General features: G+C 40.2%; 1 protein-coding gene across 3 annotated transcripts in view; it reads right to left on the minus strand.

The window, feature by feature from the left end:
• LOC122557350 (retinal guanylyl cyclase 2-like) overlaps nucleotides 1-25,421 on the minus strand; it is a 52,277-nt gene that overhangs the window by 6,660 nt on the left and 20,196 nt on the right. For all 3 annotated transcript variants that reach the window (XM_043704977.2, XM_043704979.2, XM_087991773.1), the window contains exons 9-16: nucleotides 18,458-18,634; nucleotides 15,887-16,043; nucleotides 10,930-11,079; nucleotides 9,203-9,351; nucleotides 8,886-9,049; nucleotides 3,274-3,466; nucleotides 2,413-2,587; nucleotides 249-347 (exon numbers count right to left, since the gene is read on the minus strand). In XM_043704977.2, coding sequence (XP_043560912.2) covers nucleotides 249-347; nucleotides 2,413-2,587; nucleotides 3,274-3,466; nucleotides 8,886-9,049; nucleotides 9,203-9,351; nucleotides 10,930-11,079; nucleotides 15,887-16,043; nucleotides 18,458-18,634 — 1,264 coding nt within the window. The remainder of the gene's footprint in view (nucleotides 1-248; nucleotides 348-2,412; nucleotides 2,588-3,273; nucleotides 3,467-8,885; nucleotides 9,050-9,202; nucleotides 9,352-10,929; nucleotides 11,080-15,886; nucleotides 16,044-18,457; nucleotides 18,635-25,421) is intronic.

Consider the following 25,421-nt stretch of genomic DNA (forward strand, 5'->3'; position numbering starts at 1 on the left):
TTGCAGCCCATGAGGCAAGAAATTATGTAATCCTATGTGTAATATACTTTTCATAACAGTGTGTATTATGTATAGCATTGTATTGTAAGATTCTACTAGACAACCTCAAACTTCACCCTCTACTTTCATCTTTCCTTTCTTAATGATGAGAAGCCAATGATAATGTATAACAATGTATTTCTTATTTACAATATTCTGTGTTTCACACTGAATCATTTCTAGGTAATGATCTGAAGTTGGTTACTCACGTTGTCCTGTGGATTCCATGCGAGAAGCTGTAGTGACTGTATCTCCAAATAGACAATACCGCGGCATGGTCAGACCCACAACTCCTGCAACAGATGGCCCTACAAAAGGCAAAGTATCATCATATCTTCTGTAGAAGTGATGAAAATGAAACACATGATTTAATTCTGTCCAATTAATAGCTCAGACATAGAGGTTTTTACAGCACAATTCCCAATTCTACCTATTCCTTAACTGTAAAGTCTGGTTTATTTTCTGGCTTGGTCATAGTACAGCACAAGCCAGCCCTTAGCTCTGTGTTCTTCACATATTTAAAAGTTAGTACTGGCAAACTATTCAACGGTAGAAAGTATCACAGGGGATCAGAATCTTATCTAAATGCAATATTTGAGGACATATGCATTTTCCAGCAGAGGTTCCTGGATGAGCCATCAGGTGTGGGATCTACGGCTGATTTCCATTTGCCCCTTCTCTCCAGCCTAGGGGTACAACAGCTGCACTCCTATTTACTCCTTAGTTGAGATGAGTTATCTCGACATCAACCGATTGTCAAGAATTGAGCAAGTTTCCCACTCCTGATACAGTGATACTTTAACAAGGCTTATTTCAACCACAGACCCACCAGCCAAAAGCAGGGGTTAGGTGTTTGTGGAATAATTTTGTGTCTTTCTCCCCTTCTTCATCTTTACTGATAATGACACTGCATCGTAGAATCATCCTCAGCATTCCTTTCCTAATTATTAAGGCGTGTGTAGCCAATGCCAACATGGACACACTTCAATCTGCTCATGTACAGACTGCACTGGTGAGTTCACACCTCCACAACAGCACCTTCTTCACCATGGTACATTTACTCCTGTGGGAATCCTTCCACCTTCTTGCACACACTGAGCAGCATCTTGGCATTCTCATGGGCTGCAATTGAGGTGGACCACCCTTCGCCCCAGTTTCTGCCCATTCACCAAATCAAACTTGATTCTCACCAGCCCAAAGAGACGTCAAGCAGTCAATTAATATACAGTCCAACTCATCCCTGCATCTGGGTGAAAATATCCTCCATTATAATCAGTCTGACAGGCCACAGCAGTATCTGTTTTACCCAGAAAGTGGAGCTACAGCAGCCTCTGTTTGACCAGGTCTGTGGACCAACAACAATCTGATCCACCAGGTCTGTAGACCTACAGCGGCCTCTGTTTCACCAGTTCTGTGGACCAACAACAATCTGATTCACCAGGTCTGAGGACCTACAGCAGCCTCTGTTTCACCAGGCCTGAGGACCTACAGCAGCCTCTGTTTCACCAGGTCTGTGAACCTACAGCAGCCTCTTTTTCACCAGGTCTGAGGACCTACAGCTATCTCTGGTTCACTAGGTCTGTGGACCTTTAGCAGCCTCTGTTTCATCAGGTCTGTGGGCCTACAGCAGCCTCTGTTTCACCAGGTCTGTGGGCCTACAGCAGCCTCTGTTTCACCCAGCCTCATACTTTTTACAAGCATTCTGAACTCTCCTGCTGGATTCCTGAACTACCTTTTGCTGTGCCTGACGTCATTCGATTTCATTTTATAAATCCCCTGCATTTCTTGGAACAATGGGATGCTCCATTCTGCTATGTTGTCATGAGGTTCCAAAAAGCTCAACCTGATGCAGGAACCAACAAGTCACAAATACTGATGTTAATGGAATAGAGTAAACCGGGTATACTACTGAGCTGAACTTGAATTGAAATATTTTCAGCGATCATTTCGGCAGGAGGTGAAATGTCCACTGACATCAGTGAACCAAGGCTCAGAAGTTTGACTCTGCCCAGCTATGATTATACTGGAAGCACCACTTTTGTTCCTGGCATCTACCATTCCATTGCACAAGAATAAATGTAGCCAATTGTTGATGTATCAACTTTGCTAAACAGCCTTACTGAACTTTCAAAATCATTTGCTAACGGTTTAGCTGTTTATACTGATTACAGATAAGTGAAACACACAAACATATCTGACAGCTTTCACTTTCAGTCACCAGCAGACACAATGTGATTCAATAATTCTGATGAAATGTCATGTTGACTCTGTTGTTCTCCACAGATGCTGTCTGAGCTGCAGTTTTGTTCTTACTTCAGATTTCCAGCATGTGCAAGGACTTGCTTTTCTACAGTTCAACAGTGAGTGCCTTACCTGAGTGCAGACCTATTCTTATTCGAACTGGCACATCCGGCATATGCCTCATCTTAAAGGTGCCCACCGCACTCAGGATATCCAGAGACATGTTTGCAATTTCAGCTGCATGCCTGTTACCATTCCTTGTTGGAAGGCCAGAGACCACCATGTAAGCATCTCCAATGGTTTCTACCTGTGTGCCAAACAGACATGTTAATGATTTTCAGATTTATCTCTCATATCCCTAATAGCAAAATGTCTGTAGGTTAGTGACAAGGTTAAAAGAAAAAACAAGAAAGACTTGCATTTCTATGGTGCTTTTCACGACTCTCAAAGCGAAGGTTAATTAAACAGTTTTTTGACGTGTAGGCACTGTTGTAATGCAGCAGCTGATTTGTGCTCAGGATTGTGCATTTGGGTAAATTCAATGTTAAGGTTCAGTATGCAGCTTGGTATGCAAGGTTTATTCCTTCACAAGTTCCACCTTTAAGGATCCTGGATGCCTTGAGTCAAGGCAAGTCAGTCTCTCATAGTAAGGCAGAGGAAATCAAAGATAGGTACACTTTAGCAAACCTCCTGCATTTGCCAATAGTTCGATGTGAACAATATTAGCCAGAGTATAGAGACAGGCTTGTACAGCTCTCACAGTGAGGAAGCAGAATGCAGGAGATTGAAGTGATGGTTTGGATTTATGTACAACCTCTCATCTGTCAACTCCTTTTGTCGAGATCTTGAACCCTTTCCTTCTTCCCAAATGTGCAGAAGTACAGAATTTACATAATGGTTGAGAAAGAGGGATTATTGGGACTATCGTAGGTCAGTAAATTTGGAATAAAAGTTAGGCCCATTAATTGACAATTGTTATCATTATTTACATACCTTGTAGACATCATGGTTTTCTAATACAGCATCAAACAGTGTGTAGAGATCATTCAAGAGGTCGACCACTTCAATAGGTTCACTCATTGCTGATATTGTTGTAAAACCAACGATGTCACTGAAGTACAGGGTTACCTGATCAAAGTATTCAGGCTCAACAGTGCAGCCAGTTTTCAGGGACTCTGAAACTGATCTAAAAGTCAAACATTTTCTTCTTATCCAAATATCCAATGTGCAAGATGTTGACAATTTTTGCACATTCTGACAAATAATAAAAATTCCATCCATGGTAAATTAAATAAAAGACTAAGACAATATCAAACTCAAAGAAAAGACACATAATTATGCAAAGATAGATGGCGGGCCAGAAGATTGGACAGAATATAAAAAAAGCAGAGAACAACTAAAAGATTAATAGAGAGGGGAAAAAAAATAGAGTATGACAGAAAATTAGCCAATTAGAAAATTTACCTATGGAAAATGATTCTGGGAAATTGGTAATGAGGATAAAGAGAGAGCCGACAAATTGAACAGATAAGTTACTTCGCTCTTCACCAGACAGGATACAAATGATATCCCAGATACAGCTGTAAATCAGGTTTTCCAAAGGAGGGAGGAATTTGTGAAAACTATAATTACCAGGGAAGTAATAAAGTCAACATGGTCCTCCCAGACCATTGGGTGGCTCACTCATTAGGGAGAAACAACTGGTGGTTGTTTAACCTAAGGATCACCACATCTCAGGTGAGGGGAGAAGGGAAGTCCTTTAAACAGTGCGGGAATTACACTCACACTGTTAGCAGAACTCTGCATCACAAACCAGCCTTCAGGCTAACTGACCTAACCATTCATGGTATGAGCAGTAATATATTAGCATGGATAGAAGATTAGCTGGCTAACGGGAAGTAGATAATAGGACTAAATGGGTGTTTTTCAGGCCGTCAAGATGTCACTAGTAGTCTGTCACAGCGATCAGTACTAGAGCCTCAACTCTTTAGAATTTGTAAAAATGTTTTGGATGAACAGACCAAAGGTATGGTGACTAAATTTGCTGATGACACAGATAGCTAGGAAAGTAAGTTGTGAAGAGGACACAAAGAACCTACAAAGGTTAAGTGAATGAATGAAGATCTGGCAAATGGGAGGAAGTGAAATTGTCTATTTTGAGAAAAAGAATAAATCAAAGTACATTATCTAATTGGTGAGAGTTTGAGGAACTCTAAAATACAGAGAGATCTGGGTGGCCTAGTGCATGAGTCACAGGAGATTAGTATGCAGCTATAGCAATAATTAGGAGAGCCAACAGAAAATGCAATGTTTTTTTGTAAATGGAATTGAACACGAGAATAGGGAGGTTATACGTCAATTACATAGGGCATTGGTGAGACCACATTACTGTTTGCTGTACTTACAGAAGGATGATAATGTATCAGAAGCTGTTTGGAGAAGGGTTACTAGACTAATACCTGGAATGACTGGATTGCCTTATGAGGAAAAGTTGGACAGGCTAGTCCTGTATCCACTGGAGTTTAGAAGAATTAGAGGTGACCTAATTGAATGATATAAGATATTGAAGGGACTTGACCAGGTGGATAAGTAAAGGATGTATCCTCTGGGGGAACTAGGGGTCATCATTAAAAAGGGGTTGTCCATTTAAAAGAGAGATCAGGAAAAAAATGTTCTCTCAGAGGTTTGTGACTCCTTGCTCAAAAGGCAATGGATGCAGAATCTTCAAATGTTTTTAAGGCAGAGTTAAATAGATTCTTGATTACCAAGGGGATGAAAGATTATCAACAATATTCAGGAATGTAGAGTTTAAGTTAAAATAAGATCAGCCATGGTGGAGTCATGTTGAATGATGGAACATGCCTGAAGGTCTGAGTGTTCCTTGTTCGTATGATAGTAGTCAGCATGTTGTTGGTTTAAAATATGGAATGGCTTAACTAAGCTTTATCACACTGTGGAATTCTGAAGGGTTTCAAATAATTGTTTAAAATGTACCAGTATACGCTGAAGAAAAAAACATGTTTTTTTTTAGTAAAATAACCTGTTAAAATTTGCAGGCTATTTTCTCTCAGATCAACAAGGACCTTGGTGTAAAACATTGCTTTCAGGCCAAGATCCTCGTGGGTCATAAAATCAGCTGGAAAGACAGACAGCCATTCATCCAAGCTGTGCTTTGGTTTGATACAAAGTTAGAAACTAAGTGAAACTTTATGTTTCGATGAGACTGATAAGAATGAAACTAGTCACAAAGCACAAGGGGACTCAGATTTAATTCCTGGATCAGAGCTGCAGACTTGGGAAAATTCCCAGCTCCTAGCCTTAATCTTAACCCTAACTCTAATCATAATCCTAACTGCAACCCTAACCTTAACCCTAATCCTAACGCTAACGCTAACCCTAATCCTAACCCTAACTCTAAGCCAAATCCTAAACTTAATCCTAATACAACTCGGAGAAAGCATCTTGAGCAATTGGATTTTCACCTAGGATGGGATGTGATGATAGTCAGAGTCAATCCTAACAGCCACATCAAGAGTTCAGAAGCAGCCACAGGTGCTGCCACAAGTGGACATGGCTGTGGAAATAGCCCCACTTGAATAATCTGGCATTTTATCACAGCTGGTAAAATCGTCAAAAAAGCTGAAAACAGCCACATACATCCCAATGCCCAACTTAAATCAACCTCTGCTTCTCTATCCATTTCTTTTGGCTCCTCATACCTCTGTGCTAATGTATGTCCATCTATCCACCCACATAGCACGTTATAGCCCCTATGAAAATTTAGGCCAACCCATTCCTTCGCTTAGCATTCTTTGTCCTCCATCCCAAATTACCCATTATTCACCATGGGCTAATCTTGGAACCGATCCATGCCAAAATGAAATATGACAATGTATTTAAGTGTCCATTGATGAACTTACTATTCACAAAATGCTCATTGATTAACACCCATTCACTATATCTAACTTCTTTCAGTTACATAACCCCTTTTAAAAACAAACATTCATAATCTTAGCCTTACAAGCACTTGGAGCTGCTAATCAAAATGTGAACAACAGACATCCCACTGTGATAAAGATAGGTTGTAAAATCAACCATGCAGCCTAATGAAAGACCTCAGATTATGTCAATATACAGACTGAAATAGAATGCAGTGACTTTTTAAACACTTTTCTCAAACACTGCAGACACTTCTTCATAAACTGTCTGCATTGTTTGAGACGAGTGTTGAAATGCAAATTGCAGGTGATTTAGGTTTCTTGACAGCTTCACAGTTTACTTGATAGCTCTGTCGATGGCTTGGCAGCTCCATTGAGTTTAGGTACTATTACGCTCAGTCATACCTATGTTTAATAATTCCAAAGGGCATTTGGCCTCTCCCAAAGGTCATCTTTGCTTCTATGTGTACCAGGATATTTACAAAAAAGTAACTTAACTCTCCAAGTATCCCCAGCAGCTTTAAACATTCTCTTGATATGTCTAAAGTGCACAAGTTATATTTCCCAATTTCCTTTTGAAAATTAGATCTGACTAATGGAAGATACAGTTTTCTATATGTAGCACCTTTTGTGAACTATATATGTCCAAAGTTCAACGTCCTCCATTAACTGAGTCCATTTTTGCAACAATCAGCAATGGTTAAATCGGCACAATAAGGCTCGCTAAAGTTTTATTGTTTGAAAAAATAAATTCGATATCTGCCATGGTGGGATTTGAGCCCATGTCCCCAGAACATTCCCGAGGAAGGGCTCCTGCCCGAATTGTTGATTTTCCTGCTCCTCGGATACCGCCTGACCTGCTGTGCTTTTCCAGCACCACACTCTAATCTTGACTCTAATCTCCAGCTTCTGCAGTCCTCACCTTTGCCCAGAACATTTGCCTGGGGTTCTAGACTGCTGGCCTCGTGACATAACCACTGCACCACCACCACTACCACTGCTGATACCATCTCACTCAATTGACCACTTACAAGACTGTTATAACACGGGGTAAACCCACCTGCTCAATTTAAACCAGCAACATAGAAAAAAATTGTCCCATGCAGTAATCTGTAAAAATTTGAGAGGCCAATAACTATTTAAAGTAAAAATTAACAACTTTATTTCTTTAAGTATAACAAAGAATAATTAACTAACAACTATTTGCAATTCCTTCCTCTAACCTATCTTTTACTTTCCCCTCTACAGTACTGGTCTGATAAAAATCCCTATTAAGAATTACAAAAAAAAACTTCTTATCTCAAAACCAGGCAGCTTTCAGTTTTCTCTGTATTCCTGTCTTCTTTTCTTCTTCTTGGAGATTCTGCTTCACAGGTTACTGATCTATAAAGTACCTTTAAGAGAGCTATTCTTCAGGCAGTCTTTACATGCTGGTGGTGTGTCAGTTTGCCTCTCAACTGTTCAATTTTTCCTGGTCTTATACACCCAAAGGATTAGATTGTGCATTGGCTTTTAAAATTGTCAATATACTCAATTCAAACTGGATTGGAGTCTGGTTTATTTTGGGGGGAGGGGCGTATAATTTAAACTGATTGGCCTAATTTAAATCTGTTTTTGTCTCCAGACAACCAGCTACCCTAACTGCTGGACCACATGCTACATTGTACCTTGTTGAGAACACTTGGTGCTGTCAGGTAGTTCTACTCGCTTTTAGCTTTCTTAAATGTACAGTACACCCACATCTTCATAACAAGGCTCAGTAACCCAAGACCAGTTGGTGGGGCTTCCTCCATCTCCTGTAAACTTTTAGACAAATTCTGGGCAGATAGGTGACAAAAAGTCTCCCAATGGATTTTAAGTACCTTTATATCATCCAACCCACTGGTGGGGGAGTGTCAAATCCTATATGTATAACTAATGACTTTGTGATTACCAGGGATATTTATTGCTTATGACTATTCTCAGTAAATCTGGTAAAGACATGAGTGTTTAATTTGAACGCTGAGTATTCGCTCCCTTTTTGTCATAATTTTTGTGTCTGAATCTTTGAGTAATGTCTCAGAAGTGGAACATTTTATACTCTGGTCTTGTGTAGCATAGCTAGCTGCAGTGCTGCTTCCTATATTTTGGCCAAACAATGTGCCTTTGCTGAACATCTGGAAAAGCACCTTGTGGTCACCAGTGTGTATCTCTTTATTTGCTACACCTTGTTGTATTTAAGTCATGGATAAATTCACCTCCACACAATAAGTGGATATTTAATATGAGTGAATCGAGACAGTGAAGGCTGGTAGGTTAATCAAACATGAGAACCAATGACATTTATTCCTATTCTTTCCTTCCCCAACATCCATAAACATGTCCCCATCAACGGGATTCAATGACTCATCATCAAATGTGAGAACCTTGGTAAATTTTCTCTTCTCTATTACCCAGGTACCCTGAAGTCAATTGCACAGCTCTACATCTTGTGGGAACAGTTCATCCAGCATAGTCTTCAGATGTAAAATCAGAATTGTCCACATCATAATGTGAATTTACTTCTGCCACTTATAAACATTTTACAGGTAAAATAGACAGGGTGAAATAAGTATAGAAATCTCTGTCAAGATTTGGGGTTAATACATAGTAATATGAAAAATAAACATGATTTAATATCATACTCACGGAGGTAACATCTGTGTCAGAAGTTTCTCTGTTTTCTGCTTTTCTATTTCTAACTCTTCAGTTCGTTCTCTTATGAGATCTTCCAAATTACTGGAATATTGTTCAAGCATTCTCAGCATAGAGTCGATAATATTGGTTTTTCTACCTTTGTTGATATTCCTGAACTGCACAAGTGAAAACAGATACAAGTATGTAGATGACAGGAGCAGATTGTGATTAGCATCCAAAGAGGTGAGAGCATGAAGCTGGATTCTACGGTTGCGATTAGTTAGCTAAAGAGACAGAAAATATGATTAGGTAAATTGGTAAAATCTTACATTATCAAAGACTTCATCAAAGGATGGTCTTCTTTCAGGTATTTCATTCCAGCATTGCCTCATTAGCTGGATACACTCCATGGGAGCATGGTCTTGTGTAATAATAGGCCTGAGCAAAGGAGGGGGCTTTTTTACATTCTCAATAATTTCTGGAAAAGAATAGTTATAGATAGTTAATATAATTTTAACAAAATTTGCTAATTATTTCTTCTTTTAAATTTTCTCATATGTATGATTCTCCCCTCTTCTCGACTGAAGACATTGACTCACCCTGAGTTTAGTTTTACAGAATCCAAAGGAAAGAAATTGCAAATGCTAGATTCCTGATAAGAAACTCTTTGAAATTACAGGTCTGTCCTTAAAGAGAAAAGGGAGGCTCACTGTTCGAATGTAACTTTGGTCAGAACTGAACACTGAAAAATAATTACATACTTTAGAAGTATTAGAAACAAAGAACGCTTTCTCCTGGGTTAGAGGCTCAACTGGACATTTCTTGATTTTGCATTTTTAAGTGGGAAGAAAGACTTGCATTTGTCTAGTGCCTTTCACAACTTCAGGACATTTTAAAGCACATCGTAGGAGAAAGTGAGGACTGCAGATGCTGGAGATCAGAGTGTAGTGCTGGAAAAGCACAGCAGGTCAGGCAGCATCTGAGGAGCAGGAGAATCAACCTTTTGGACATAAGCCCAATACTACTGAAGTATGTAATAATTTTTCAACATTCAGTTCTGACCAAAGTTACATTTGAAGAGTGAGCCTCCCTTTTTGTCTTTATGGACAGACCTGTATTTTCAGGAGTTTTATATCAAGAATCTAACATTTGCAATGTCTTTTTTCCCTTTGGATCCTGTAAAACTAAACTCAGGATAAGTCAATGTCTTCAGTCGAGAAGAGGGGAGAATCACACATATGAACAAATTTAAATGAAGGGCTTATGCCTGAAATGTCGATTTTTCTGCTCCTCGGATGCTGCCTGACCTGCTGTGCTTTTCCAGCACCACACTAAAGCATATCGTAATCAATTAAGTAATACTTAAATGGAGGAAAAGTGGCAGCAAATTCCAACAAACAGAATGTGATAATGACTTGATTTGGACTAATGGTTAAGGGATAAATATTAAACAGGACAATTCCCCTGCTCTTCTTTCCAATAATGTTGGGTAATCTTTGGGCACATGTTGGTTTAATGTCTTAACCTCAAGGTAGCATCTCTGACTGTGCAGTTTTCCTACTCTACTACCCTGGACAGTCAACCAAGATTGTGCCCAAATCTTCTCAATGCATTGTGAATCCAGCACCTTCTGACTTTGAAATAAAAGTGCCATGCACCAATCCATGATTTAGCAATCTGCAATACTTTCAATATTTTCTATTTTTGTTCCATTTTGCTTTCCCTCCCTTATCTCAGTCAAGTGCATTTGTAATTCTAAAATTGAAAGATTATTTAAATATTGTAAATATGAAGCTGATCTGAATTCATCCACATCAGAGATCACACACAAATACTGTTTAGGTCTGGTCATGGAGTTAGGAGTGAAAACTTTGGCAGATTTTAATACCTTTCTGGAAGAGTTAAGACCCATTGCAGCATCAAGCCACTACCTGACTGAGAAGAGTCCTAGGATTAAGATAGTTCCTTCATATCTCATTTCTATTATGCGCAGTACGTTTATCAATTAAGACTTTGGGAAAGCTATACTTTACTTTCACACAAGAAACCCTCTTACCTTCTGCAGAGAGATCAAACATGCAGTACGGTGGACCTCGTATTACCACCTCTTGCATTATGATTGCGAAACTATAAATGTCACCCTTGAAGGTACCATTCATTAAAGGATTGGGCTTCCGTAGTATCTCAGGAGCAGTCCAAAGGAATTCTGCAATAAAATTAAAATTTATTATTTCAGAAGTGCAAGATCGAAGTGTCAAACATATTTTTACAAATCAAAACGGACTATCACATGTGCAGCTTTGTTCACTCAGTCACAGCAAGGTGGTATTGCCTTAAAAGGATGTAAAACCAATTAAGGAGATGTTTCCAGCTATTCAGAATTTACGTTATTAGGCTTGTTCTCATAGACACATAGTCATACAGCTTGGAAACAGACCCTTTGGTCCAACCAGTCCATGATGAGCATAATATGGGAGACACTGGCTTGACTTCAGTGAATTTTTTAAGTTTATTGGGGCAATTTATTAAGTTTGTTCAGCTAAGTTGCTTATTATTGTAAAGAGTGAAAACACTGTCTACTCCTAATTCAAATTATGTGAGCTTTTGTTTTTATCGTTAAGAGTGAATGTTTCCATTTTCCAATGAAATGTTTTGGTAAATGAGGATTGTGGTGCTCAATTCAACATTAGTCAGGCATCTTCCGATCTTCACCTCATAAGCCGTGTAACTATCCTCCTGGAGAACGTTCTTGGGGAACCATGTGAGCAGAGATGCAGCTATGCTCACCATTGCTGGTACCTTCTAGCTTTCACACCACTGGTGCCATGTTCTCTACTCAGCCACAGACACTGCAAACCAGGTACCAGTCCTCACTTGCAATTCTTGACCTACAATATTCAACATTTGACCCAAAGGCAAGAAACATTTGCTCCCGTGTTGCAGACAGGGACAGAGAAGTGTTGGTTGATTGGATGTTGGTGAGGAAGATAGTCCTTTTCCAGGTGACTACCAAAAGACGTCACACCACCAGCCCAAGCCCACCTTGACACAAATTAGTGCACTGACTCTATTGAAGCAGGATTCCTAGTGGTGCAGGAAGAAGGTCTAAGTACTCTTTAAGGGTAATTTCCACCATCTTCTCTCTGCTACCTGCACATACAGGGGCTCCACTCACTCTAAATCTGCCATTGCACATGCATCTTCCCAAGGTTCATGGACTGCAATCCGCACTATTGTATGCACTTTGTGCACTCCACCTCAACCTCCAAAACTTCAAAGCTTTCCTTCCTTCTGTGCTTCCTACACAATATCTCACCTGAAAGCATTACTACGACATGCCTTTATATTCACTTAATTAGACTCAAACCCTCCCTTTGTCTCATTGAAGAAAAAATTGGCCCAAATCCTGGATTGATGTCTCAACAGCACCCCTGCAGGGCTAACCATAACCCAATCAGCAGGCTGCAAGGACCAAAGATCCCCAAACTCTGGTATGACCAAGTGTCTGCTGACCATGGTCAATGCTGTGGATTGCAATAAGGCAGGCCCCTTGACTGATTTGAGTAGTATCCCCAGATTGACTGTAGCCAGTCTTCATTGCATCCTTTTGACTTTCACACATGGCCAATTGCTTGAAGCACATGTTGTATGCTTGTTGGCACATGTTGCAGGTGTGACATTGTCATAGCATCCCCTACCTAACTGATTGACTGTTTAGAGTCCCCAAATGTCACAAATGTCTTGCTTCTCCCCATGCATGAAAATAAACAGCCTAAGATTCTGGAGCTAGTAACTAAAAACTGACTGTATATCGCTGTACCAATACCACTGCTTGGTCTGTCTTACTGATGGGACAGGATATATCCAGGAATAGTGATGGTGGCATCTGGGTAATTGATTCTGTGATGGTTTTTGCTTGACTAGTCTGTGAGACAGCTCTCCCCAGATGTTAGCAAGTAGAACTTTGCAGCGTCAACAGGGCTGTTTCTGCTGTTACCTTTTCCGGAGCCTGGGTAAATCTCAGGTAGTCCACCTGGCTTCATTTCTTTGTTGAAATGCCATAGCAGTTCATACAGCTGAATGGTTCAGTAGGTCATCTTAAAGGACAGCTGAGGGTCAACCACATTGCTGTGGATCTGGAGTCACATATAGGCCAGCCCAGGTGAGGATGGCAGATTTCCTTCCCTGAAAGGCATCAGTGAGCTAGGTGGGATTTTTTTTTGCCCTCAACAATGGCTTCATGATCATCAATAGATTCTGAACTCGAATACATTTATTTTTCCACGAATTCAAATGCTACTATTTGATGTGGTGAGTTTCGAACATTAGCTGATTTTCTGAACATTAACAGTCTGGTGATAACACCACTAGGCCATTGCCTCTCCCATGCACTCATGAGATCCCTGTGGTCATATGAGTGAAACACCACTCTGTATAGTTGCATGAGATGCATGACTGTCCTTGCAGGCAAAGCAACTTGGCAGAAGCAGGCAAGTTTTTACTGTCCTTGAGCTCTAAAGTAAAATGTTGAAGTGCTGAAGTGGTGTGAGAGTTATTTCAAGAGTAAATATGATGATGTGTTGAGGCTGATGGATTGGTGATGTTGTAATTTGTGGATGAAAGATTGAGGAGAATGGGGCTCATGGAGCAGGCAGTGACATTGTCCTGAAAAAGCAGTTTCATGATGACCAGGACAATTGGCAAGCTACAGCCACCAGGTGTTAATTCTGATGTACATGTTGAGAATTGCTGCTCAGTAGAGTTACTCAGTAGAGAGGAGATTTGGAAATGGCTTATAAATAAGGCCAGTTAGGCTTTCATGAATGCATATACTTGGAAATACAGTGTTTGCTGCTTAATGGTGAGATTCTGAGGTCACCATTTAAGTCTTAAGGGTAAAAAATTGAGAAAAAGCTCTCGATGTTGAGAAACTAATATTTTCATTCTCACAATATTTTCCCAACTTTCTCATCATTACTCATACCACAGGGAGAGGAGAAATCTGTCCTACATTTCTGCTTCTCTGCATTAATTATATTGTTTATTTCAAATTACTGGACTAGAAAACAACTTTGCCTGAACAAGAATTAATTACAAAAATTACAAAGTTATACACACAAGAAATAAAGCAGAACATTTTTATGCAAAGTCTTTTAAACACATGAAGTCACTGACTTGTGGTAATCATTAAAGTACACAATACAAAAAGGGTCCAAAGTGTGCTTTACAAGGGGATCTGATTGAAAAAAACTGTTGAGTAGGTGGATAGATGGATCCTTGATCAGTGAAAGGACTTGAAAGATTATTAGGTCTGCTTCTGTTCTGTGAATTTGCTTTGCACTCATATCAATCTTTGCCTTATATTTCAGGAGTTATCGATTCTTATTCAGTCTCCCATTTCTGTTTCCTGTTTTTAGCTTTGCTTCATTAATTCTTTCACTGTTGTTTTTTATAGTTTTCAATTTGAGAGACTGAGTTTGGTAAGAGACTGCAAAAGAGGCACAGAGGCCAAAATAATTTGAACAAATATAGAATCAAACCCAGCATGTGAAGTATTAATTGGGCCAAAGTGAAAAGCACGTTTGTGTACAGAGGAGGATTTCTTCACTCTTCTTCCACACTGACTATATTTGTCAGATACAAAACATCAGATATAAGTAGGTGTGAGCTTCAGTTAAATACTTGTCGCACTTCTGTCATCAGTAGGAATATGTATTCACATATATAGAAGCATTACCATCCTGACCCTCAACCAAACATTCCCCATAATAGCACATAGTCAAATGCTTTAAAAGAAAGTAATTACTCAGAGCATATGTTGCCAAAACAAATTACTACATTCACCTGTCAAGTACATCAGTTTTTATATGTTTTAGGTGCATGATTAACAAATAAATAATGCATTCTTATGTTGGGCATAGTCATTTGTTTTGACAACATGTGCATTGTGTCATTATTTTCCATTACAGCACTTCACTGTTATGACTAATGCTTATACTCAACAAAGTATAGCCTCAATGGAAATGATTTTCATTAAAAAAAACTGCCATTGGTTTTATTGAGTTTAGTTGTTTGCTCATTTATAGCCAATTTTCAGTGTCTTTCTATCTTGAGGCAACATGTGAAAATTTGTCCCTGCTAACCACAAAACCATATGAATGCATTCTTTGTCACCATTACTTTATAGTGGGCAGTAAACATGCATTGTAACCTGGCTTGTGTGGTGTATTGTAAGCTGCATAATGGATAGGGGTTTCTTTAAAAGGCTTAATGCAAATAAAATTGCTAAGTATTTTCAATTTGTGCAGAACCACATTAAACAATAGCATGGCATAAAGAAATAATAGAGAAATAGATGAGGAAGCTATCAGACTTGTCAGGAACTTGTATTTAAAAAGACGTGACAGATAATGTGGATCTTGGATAAGAACATAACTGACTTGACTTTGACAGCCTCCCAAAGTTTTGGTTAGACAGACTCTTTTATGAAGAGTAGCTATTTGGCTGAGCCAGAAGATTGATGCCACAATCCACAAAGCCTTACTTCACTTTAATTTACTGTCTCTATTTATGGTAAAAGCTCAGCATTGCAATTTCTGAAATAAAATAGCAGAAGTAATTCTTTTGAAACTTCCACAGTGTACTTCTGCAATCCAAAGATCTGTAAGGCAAAAGGCTTTTAAATTGTATTTTATGAGGATTAGCATTTGGACACTGAATGTTTTGTGCGATGTTATTTCAGATATGCACAAACCCTTTTAATTTAAGTCAATTGAATGGCAATCTGATGCTTCTACTGAAAGAGTGAAAGAAGGAACAATATGTTAAGGAATCTTCACGGGGTATTATTTCAAGCCTCAAAATACTTGATTACATGACAGACACTACACCAAAAGAAAAGGCAGCAGCAGATTAACTCTGCTCAATAGGAAAAGTCGACATGACTTGTGTATAAAAGTCTAATATGCGTCAAGATGAGAAGTACTATATTAATCTGCAGTGCCTGTTTTTACCTTCTGCTGGAGGTTCCATCAATGGAATGTTCTGGGCTTTGGCCACTTCAATATATCCATAGTCTGTCACCTTTAGGACAAAGCGTCCATCTACAACACAATTCCTTGACTTGAGGTTTCCATGTACATATTCTCGGTGGTGTAAATACCTCATGCCCTGTAATAGTAAGTTATTGGAAAATTAACCAATTGTCCATTTCCAGACTGAATAACACTAAGAGCATTCTTACTTTTATAACAAACAGTCCACAAATGGTTATATATTCTATGTAACATCACACTAATTGGGGAACATGGTGCTTTATAATGTTTGGGTGAAAATTGGATTCACATTGACAAGGATGGCATCCCTTTGCATATCCAGCTAAATAATAAAGTACTTCAATACTACCACATATTCTGAAGTTTCTTCCATATAAGTAATGCTTTACAGAAGAACAAACTAAATGTGATGATACTATGGCTTTAAGAGGTGTATTTTAACCTGTTTATTTTTTGAAGAGAGGTTTTAAGGCAGAGGAGATGAACAGTCTACCAGAGCCACTAAATTAATCAGCTTGTGTGGCCTTGGGTTTTCTTTTACAGTTGGAACAATAGAAGCAGCCTGAATGGGTATGATCAAGTTCTCACAGCACCAGGAATGTTAGTTTTAACTTTCAGGAGTTCCTGTTGAGGTCTTGACGAAGTGGAAGCTATTTTTGTCCTCTCTTTCTCTCTGTCTCCCAAAATTCCAGTTCAGGGGTTTTCTTCCAGCTATTGGAATTGCATGCAAGACAACCTGTTTTCTGAATTTGTCTTTTGCCAAGGGGTATGTTTATGGGATGTTACTATTTTGGAACAATTAATTAGTACTAGTTACTGTACCTATTATTCTGTTAAGTTTTCCAGTAGAGTTAAGTTATTGTAATTTCTTCTATCTTTTGTTGTATTTTAACTATAGCGGAACAATAAAGTGTGTTTTGCTTTAATTCCAATAGTTTGCCCAATTGAGCTGCATTTGGAATGCAACACCTAACATTTAATTTTAAAATAAAAAAAAGTTAGGATCTAATCCATCCTCAAAATATTTTGAGGGGGTTTGGTCTGCTCCATAATATTAAGAATCATTTTTATTCACAACAGGCAAAATACCCCACTCAGGCACTGCAGCCAAACCTGATCCTTTCTTTGCAAAGTGGTCACAGCCATAAGTATTTCCACAAGGCATCATTGGACAGGATCAGGAGTAGGAGCTCTGACTTATTTTCCTCCTGTCTAACGAGCAAAATGATTTGCAACATCTGTATCATTGCCCGGTGATCAAAACATATGAAATCTGCAAAGGGATAAAGGTAGGTTGAGCGAATGGGCAAACACTTTGCAGAAGGAGTTTTACATAGGAAAGCATGTTACATAGGAAAGAGTTTGGCGGCAAGAAACAAAAGGCAGACTAATATTTAAATAGAGAGAGACTCCGTAATAGTGCATGAGAAGCGGAATGGTAGCATGCAGATGCACCAAGTAATTCAGAAGGCAAATGGGATAGTGGCCTTTGTGGCTAGGGAGGTAAAGTTTAGAAATAGAGAAGTCTTGTTACAACTGTCCAGGGTGTTGGTAGAGTCACACCTGGAGTATTGTGCACAGTTGTGGTCCTCATGTTTAAGGCTGGCATTGAAGACAGTTTGAAAGAGATATACTTGGCTGATTCACTTGGCTTTGATCATTATTCATTACAATTTCAATGAATGAGAGGTGATCTTATCGAAATATATACATTTCGAGGAAGCTTGATATGGGAGAATTTGAGAAGATGTTTTCATGACTGGGGGAGTCTCAAAGTACAGGATTTAGTTACCAAATAAAGGGACACCTATTTAAAACCAAGGTGCATAGGAAATTTTTCTCTCAAAGGGTAGTGAATGTTTGAAATTCTGTACCCCAGGGAGTTGCGAGCACGATATCACTGAAAGTGTTAAAAGGAGAGAAAGCTGGATTTTGAAATATCAAGGATAAGAGGGCTATGAGGAGTTGGCACAAAAGTGTTTTAGAGGCCTAGGCAGACTAACCATGATTTTATAGAATGGCAAGGCAGATTTGGGGGAGACAATGGCCCACTCCAGCTGCTATTTCTTATGATCTTACATTAGTAACAGGGATGGGCAATACATTCTGATCCTGCCAGCATCATCCAAAACCAATGAATGAATAAAAAACAGCTACGCTTCAAAAAGTACTTCATTTGCTGTAAAATACTGCGCAAAATCTTTTGTTCTTGACAGGTACTATAAGTAGAAATACAAGTCTTTCTTTATCTGAGCTTTATGTATTTATTTGCTAAAATACTCAGGCATAATTAAGCAAGTTGCATCAAAATGCATCAATGTGCTTGACAGTCTTTGTGAGTTGCAATGGTACACATTCCCTCCTTCACTCCCTTTGTGAAAGATTCATTTGGAAGAACGAATAGCATATTTCTCTATTGCAATGTAAAATTGACTTTCTTCTGCTGTAAGACAATGCTGCAAGACCAGTAACAACCTCCACAATGTTGACAGGAACAGAAGTGCCAATAATATCAGGAATGTAACCAACCTTGATCAGATCCAGCAGTAGTGATGATTTGAACATCCAGTCCAATTTCACATCTTCATTTCTCAGCAGATCGAGCAGGCTTCCACGGGTACAGAACTCAGTCACAATAGCAAGCATCCCACAGTCAAAGAAGAATCCAAGGAAAACATTTATGTTTTCATGTCGAAAATCCTTCATCTATGTCAATGAAAATCGGAACAATTGGTGGTGCCAAAGGAAAAATAGATTCAGATAAATAAGAAGTGTTATGAAATAATCTTTCTGGTGTATGTGTTCACAATTATCACCTTGCCAAATAAGAAAATCAGGCATTTGGATCATTTTGTTAAGCCTCTTCTGCAAAAATAATGCTCCAACCAATAGATGATGAGAAATTTTAACATGGAAATGAGAATGTATACCTGATCACTTCATCTCACCATTTGCACCAAAGGACGTCCATGTTGGATACCAACATCTCAGGGCAATACCCACACGTAACCACATCCATGGATGTTGGCATCCAATATATACCAGCCTCTAAGAGTCCTCATGGCACACCTCCAATGAGTTTCTGCATGTTTCTGTTGCACCTCATGCTACACTGACAATTATCATTGTAAAGGATACTGTGTGCTCAGGAACATATACCCAGCTCATGGACTGCACCAGGCTGCATCTCCAGACTTTTCACTCAGTGTCAGATTAGTCACTCACTCTGAACTCTCCTGGTAGCTCACAGCATCCCTGCTTTGCCTTGCCTTTGTGTGCTTTGGCCCCTCAGAGAGAGCTACCAGGCTCATATCACTTTTGTCTTATCATTGCATTTATTACAGATACATAGATAGAAAGCTTGTCATAATTGTAAGCAAATTTCAGTTTGGTCAAGGGAGATAACCTATGATCAGGGATCCCAGGGCAATAATTTAAGGGAAAACTCCAGCAGCAGTGTAGGTCCTTGGACATGGTCAGTCTGCCATTTGTGGCAGTGGGAGTCAGGATGCTTTCCACAAAAGTTGTGAAGAGCTGAGTGTTGGGAAGCTCACTACCAGTATTCCCTCTAATTTTCTTATCAGCTGCCCATGTACAGCAGCAACTTCCAAATTCGGAAGACAGTATTGTAATCAACATGCCTAAGCCAATCGCCAGGTGCAGAATACTGAAAGCTTAGAGGGAACATTGCTCACTGCCCATATTAAGTCTTGCTGGCCTACTGGGGGCTGCTTTCCTCCTCAAATGAGAGACAGGCAGGTATTACAGGAGATGAAAGCAAGTGGCACATCTGTTAATTTCCATCCTGAGTGAGTGAATAGGCAATGTAGAGGATGTGCATGATTACCAGTGTTAGAATTGAGAATAAATAAGTGGGTAGGCATTAGTGAGAGTGATAGTGCATTAGATTTTGCGGGAAATAAGTACGGTAACTGACAAGAGTGAGTGTGAGATATTGGAGAGAAGATGGTAGCACTTACGCTGATGAACTTGAAAAGGTTATTGACTTTCTTCTCATGGTCTGGGCACTCCCTCAGATGTCTGAGGCTGCTCTAACCTGAGTAGAAATCTCAGACCAGGCTGGCATGGTCTGGTGTCATGGCCTCCACTTGTATAATATGGAATGAACTGCCAGAGGGAGTGGTAGAGGCAGGTACAATCGCACCATTTGAAAGCCACTTGGACAGGTACATGGATAGGAAAAGTTTAGTAGAAGATGGGCCAAATACAGGCAAATGAGACTAGTTCAGTTTTGGATACCTGATCGGAATGGATGAGCTGGGCCGAAGGCCATTTTTCTGTGTTGCATGGCTATGTGACTCTATGACTCTAAGAGGAATTCCTGACTCTGTACAACCCTGTCCAACAGGACCTCCAGGTCCCTGCCCACAAAGAAGTGTGACAATTTCCCCTGTCAGCCATGTCCAAGGCAAATATCAGGAATTGTGCAGGACAGCTCCAAACTGACAGAGCTTCACAAAGTGCACAATGGGCTTGTAAAGATGGCGCAGGTAAAAGGGATGTGGGCAAATTTCAGAATATTCCAGCAGTGGCAAGTTTCTCTGGGAATGGCAGGTGGTAAGATGGGGCTGGAATTGGACATGAGGGTTGTGATGAGGTGCGGGGATGTGGATTGGTAGTTAATGATAGTAAGTTTGGTAAGACACAACGAGAAAATTCACTAGGCCTAGTGGTGAAAAGCCTCAAAAAAACTGGACATAGCTTGCACTTAGCCAAAAACACATGATTCAGCCTTTTGTTTCTAACAGATTTGTAAGTAAAATTTGTCAGAATTTGAAACCACAGAGATAACAAATGTGGTTAAACGGTTGAATGCTTACACTTCCTGCCTGTGTATACAGTATTCTGAGTTTAATGTGCTTGAATTCATAACATCTTTGCATAAAATTATACATTATTTGGGAATAAATTCTATCCACAAATACAGTCAGAATTTGATGCCTGTCATAGTACTAGAATTATTGCTAAATAGTACTAATATATTGATGTATTTTTGCAGTCACATTTTACGATTTAATTGAGATATCTGATGGGCTGGAGTGGGGTTCTGTAGTGATTGACCAGGTGAATCTTGTTGAGCATGATTTCGCTGATTGGGGTTGTTAACCTGGGCCAATCAAGGAGTTCTGGCTGACAGATATAAACAGGAGTATCGGGCCACCCGGGAGTTTTCCTATCTTCCTCGTGGTGGAATTTGAATAAAAATTTGTGCACTTTGTCTTTCACTGTGTCTCACACCTGCACACACAAAAAAAAAAGAACAGGAATGTCTTCATTGTGTCTCACTCCTAAAAAAAATAAACAGGAGTATCGGGCCACCCGGGAGTTTTCCTATCTTCCTCGTGGTGGAATTTGAATAAAAATTCGTGCACTTTGTGTCTTTCACTGTGTCTCACACGTATCAACACACACACCATGGGTGCTGGGGATAAAATAAGCACTACCGCACTGAGGTGGTAGTGCGGGGAAAAAAGAAAAAATAAATAAATAAATAAAAGAAAAAAAAGAAAAAAAATAAACAGGCGTATCGGGCCACCCGGGTGTTTTCCTATCTTCCTCGTGGTGGAATTTGAATAAAGATTCGTGCACTTTGTGTCTTTCACTGTGTTTCACACGTATACACACACACCCATGGGTGCTGGGGATAAAATAAGCACTACCGCACTTAGGTGGTAGTGTGATGGTAAAAAAAAAATAAAAAAAATAAACAGGAGGGCCATTTCTCCCTCCAACTCTATTTTGATTTAGTCCCTAACCTCCCCTTCACTGTTTTGATCACACAGCAAAAAAAAAGAGAAAAAAAAATAAACAGGAGTATCGGGCCACCCGGGTGTTTTCCTATCTTCCTGGTGGTGGAAATTGAATAAAGATTCGTGCATTTTGTGTCTTTCACTGTGTCTCACACCTGCACACACACACCATGGGTGCTGGGGAAAAAATAAGCACTACCGCAGTTAGGCGGTAGTGTGGGGGTTAAGAAAAAGAAAAAAAACAGGTGTGCTTGCCCTTTGAGGTGAAAAAAAAAGAAAAAATTAAACAGGAGTATCACCCTCCCCTTCACTGTTTTGATCACACAGCACTGCCCTTTGATGTGAAGGGCAGTGTTTGTCACTGGCCACTCGGGTGTTTTCCTATCTTCCTGGTGGTGGAATTTGAATAAAGATTCATGCACTTTGTGTCATTCACTGTGTCTCACACCTATACACACACACCATGGGTGCTGGGGAAAAAATAAAAATAAAAATACAAAAATAAACAGGAGTATCACCCTCCCCCTCACTGTTTTGATCACACAACACTGCCCTTTAATGTGAAGGGCAGTGTTTGTCACTGGCCACCTGGGTGTTTTCCTATCTTCCTGGTGGTGGAAATTGAATAAAAAATTCATGCACTTTGTGTCTTTCACTGTGTTTCACACGTATACACACACACCATGGGTGCTGGGGATAAAATAAGCACTACCGCACTTAGGTGGTAGTGTGGGGAAAAAAGAAATAAACAGGAGATTTGGGTAAAAAAAAGAAAAAAGAAGAAAAAGAAAAATAAAAAACATAAAAAACAAACCACAGTCAAAAAAAAGAAGAAAAAATAAATAAATAAACAGGAGTATCACCCTCCCCTTCACTGTTTTGATCACACAGCATTGCCCTTCGATGTGAAGGGCAGTGTTTGTCACTGGCCACTCGGGTGTTTTCCTATCTTCCCGGTGGTGGAATTTGAATAAAGATTTGTGCACGTTGTGTCTTTCACTGTGTCTCACACCTGCACACACACAACATGGGTGCTGGGGAAAAAATAAGCACTACCGCACTTAGGTGGTAGTGTGGGGGTTAATATATATAATTTAAAAAAAATAAAAATAAAAAAAATAAAAAAAATAAACAGGAGTATCACCCACCCCTTCACTGTTTTGATCACACAGCACTGCCCTTTGATGTGAAAGGCAGTGTTTGTCACTGGCCACCCGGGTGTTTTCCTATCTTCCTGGTGGTGGAAATTGAATAAAGATTCGTGCACTTTGTGTCTTGCACTGTCTCACACCTGCACACACACACCATGGATGCTGGGGATAAAATAAGCACTACCGCACTTAGGCGGTAGTGTGGGAGTTAAAAAGAAAAAGGGGAAAAAAAGAAAAAAAAAGGACAAACAGGAGTGTAGTCTGAAAAAAAAAATTAACAGGAGTATCACCCTCCCCTTCACTGTTTTGATCACACAGCACTGCCCTTTGATGTGAAGGGCAGTGTTTGTCACTGGCCACCCGAGTATTTTCCTATCTTCCTGGTGGTGGAATTTGAATAAAGATTCGTGCACTTTGTGTCTTTCACTGTGTCTCACACCTGCACACATACACCATGGGTGCTGGGGGAAAAAATAAGCACTACCGCAGAAAAAAATAAACAGGAGTATCAGTGGGCTGTGGAGGGGGTCGTTCGGGCCGACTGCCTGCCCCTCTTCCGTGGTTACGTTAGAGCCCGGGTGTCCTTGGAGAAGGAGCACGCGGTGTCGACCAACACCCTGGAGTTGTTCGGGGAGAGGTGGGCGCAGCAGGGAGTGGAGTGCATCATTTCTCCCTCCAACTCTATTTTGATTTAGTTCCTACCCTCCCCTTCACTGTTTTGCTCACACAGCACTGCCCTTTGATGTGAAGGGCAGTGTTGTCACTGGCCACCCGGATGTTTTCCTATCTTCCTGGTGGTGGAATTTGAATAAAGATTCGTGCACTTTGTGTCTTACACTGTGTCTCACACCTGCACACACACACACCATGGGAGCTCGGGCAAAAATAAGCACTACCGCACTTAGGTGGTAGAAGAAAAAAGAAAAAATAAATAAACAGGAGTATCACCCTCCCCTTCACTGTTTTGATCACATAGCACTGCCCTTTGATGTGAAGGGCAGTGTTTGTCACTGGCCACCCGAGTGTTTTCCTATCTTCCTGGTGGTGGAAATTGAATAAAGATTCGTGCACTTTGTGTCTTTCACTGTGTCTCACACCTGCACACACACACCATGGGTGCTGGGGAAAAAATAAGCACTACCGCAGTTAGGCGGTAGTGTGGGGGTTAAATAGAAAAAAAAATAAAATTGCTTCACCTTGGGAAAAAAATAAATAAACAACAGTGTTCTCCCCTTCACTGTTTTGATCACACAGCAAAAAAAAAGAAAAAAAAAAGAAAAAAAAACAGGAGTATCAGCGGGCTGTGGAGGGGGTCTTTAGGGCCGACTGCCTGCCCCTCTTCCGCGGTTACGTTAGAGCCCGGGTGTCCTTGGAGAAGGAGCACGCGGTGTCCACCAACACCCTGGAGTTGTTCAGGGAGAGGTGGGCGCCGCAGGGAGTGGAGTGCATCATTTCTCCCTCCAACTCTATTTTGATTTAGTCCCTACCCTCCACTTCACTGTTTTGATCACACAGCACTATACTTTGATGTGAAGGGCAGAGTTTGTCACTGGCCACTCGAGTGTTTTCCTATCTTCCTGGTGGTGGATTTTGAATAAAGATTCATGCACTTTGTGTCTTTCACTGTGTCTCACACCTGCACAAAGAAAAAAAAACAAAAAAAAGAACAAAAGAAGGATAAACAGGTGTATCAGCGGGCTGTGGAGGGGGTCGTTAGGGCCAACTGCCTGCCCCTCTTCCACGGTTACGTTAGGGCCCGGGTGTCCTTGGAGAAGGAGCACGCGGTGTCCACCAACACGGAGTTGTTCAGGGAGAGGTGGGTGCCGCGGGGAGTGGAGTGCATTATTTCCCCGTCCAACTCTATTTTGATTTAGTCCCTACCCTCCCCTTCACTGTTTTGATCACACAGCATTGTCCTTTTATGGGAAGGGCAGTGTTTGTCACTGGCCACTCGGGTGTTTTCCTATCTTCCTGAAAAAAAAAGATAAACAGGAGTATCCCTTCGATGTGAAGGGCACTGCTTGTCACTGGCCTTCCTGGTGGTGGAAATTGAATAAAGATTCGTGCACTTTGTGTCTTTCACTATGTCTCACACGTATACACACACACCATGGGTGCTGGGGAAAAAATAAGCACTACCGCACTTAGGTGGTAGTGTGGGGGTTAAATTAGAAAAAGAAAAAAAGGAAAAAAAAGGAAAAAAAATTTTAAAAAATAAACAGGAGTATAGGGCAGTGCTTGTCACTGGCCACTCGGGTGTTTTCCTATCTTCCTGGTGGTGGAAATTGAATAAAGATTTGTGCACCTTGTGTCTCTCACTGTGTCTCACACCTACACACACACACCATGGGTGCTGGGGAAAAATAAGCACTACCGCAGTTAGGCGGTAGAGTGGGGGTTAAAGAAAAAGAAATAATAAAAAAAAATAAACAGCAATGTTAAAGGCACAGCTTGTCACTGCCCACTCAGGTGTTTTCCCTTTTGAGAGTTGGATCAAAAAAAATAAACAGGAGTATTACCGCAGTTAGGTGGTAGTGTGGGGGGTTTTCAAAAAAAAATAAATGAACAGGA

This window comes from Chiloscyllium plagiosum, unplaced genomic scaffold (genome assembly GCF_037043375.1).
Source record: "Chiloscyllium plagiosum isolate Xiang-an unplaced genomic scaffold, Cpla_swu_hap1 HiC_scaffold_11, whole genome shotgun sequence".
In the NCBI taxonomy this organism is placed as follows: domain Eukaryota; kingdom Metazoa; phylum Chordata; class Chondrichthyes; order Orectolobiformes; family Hemiscylliidae; genus Chiloscyllium; species Chiloscyllium plagiosum.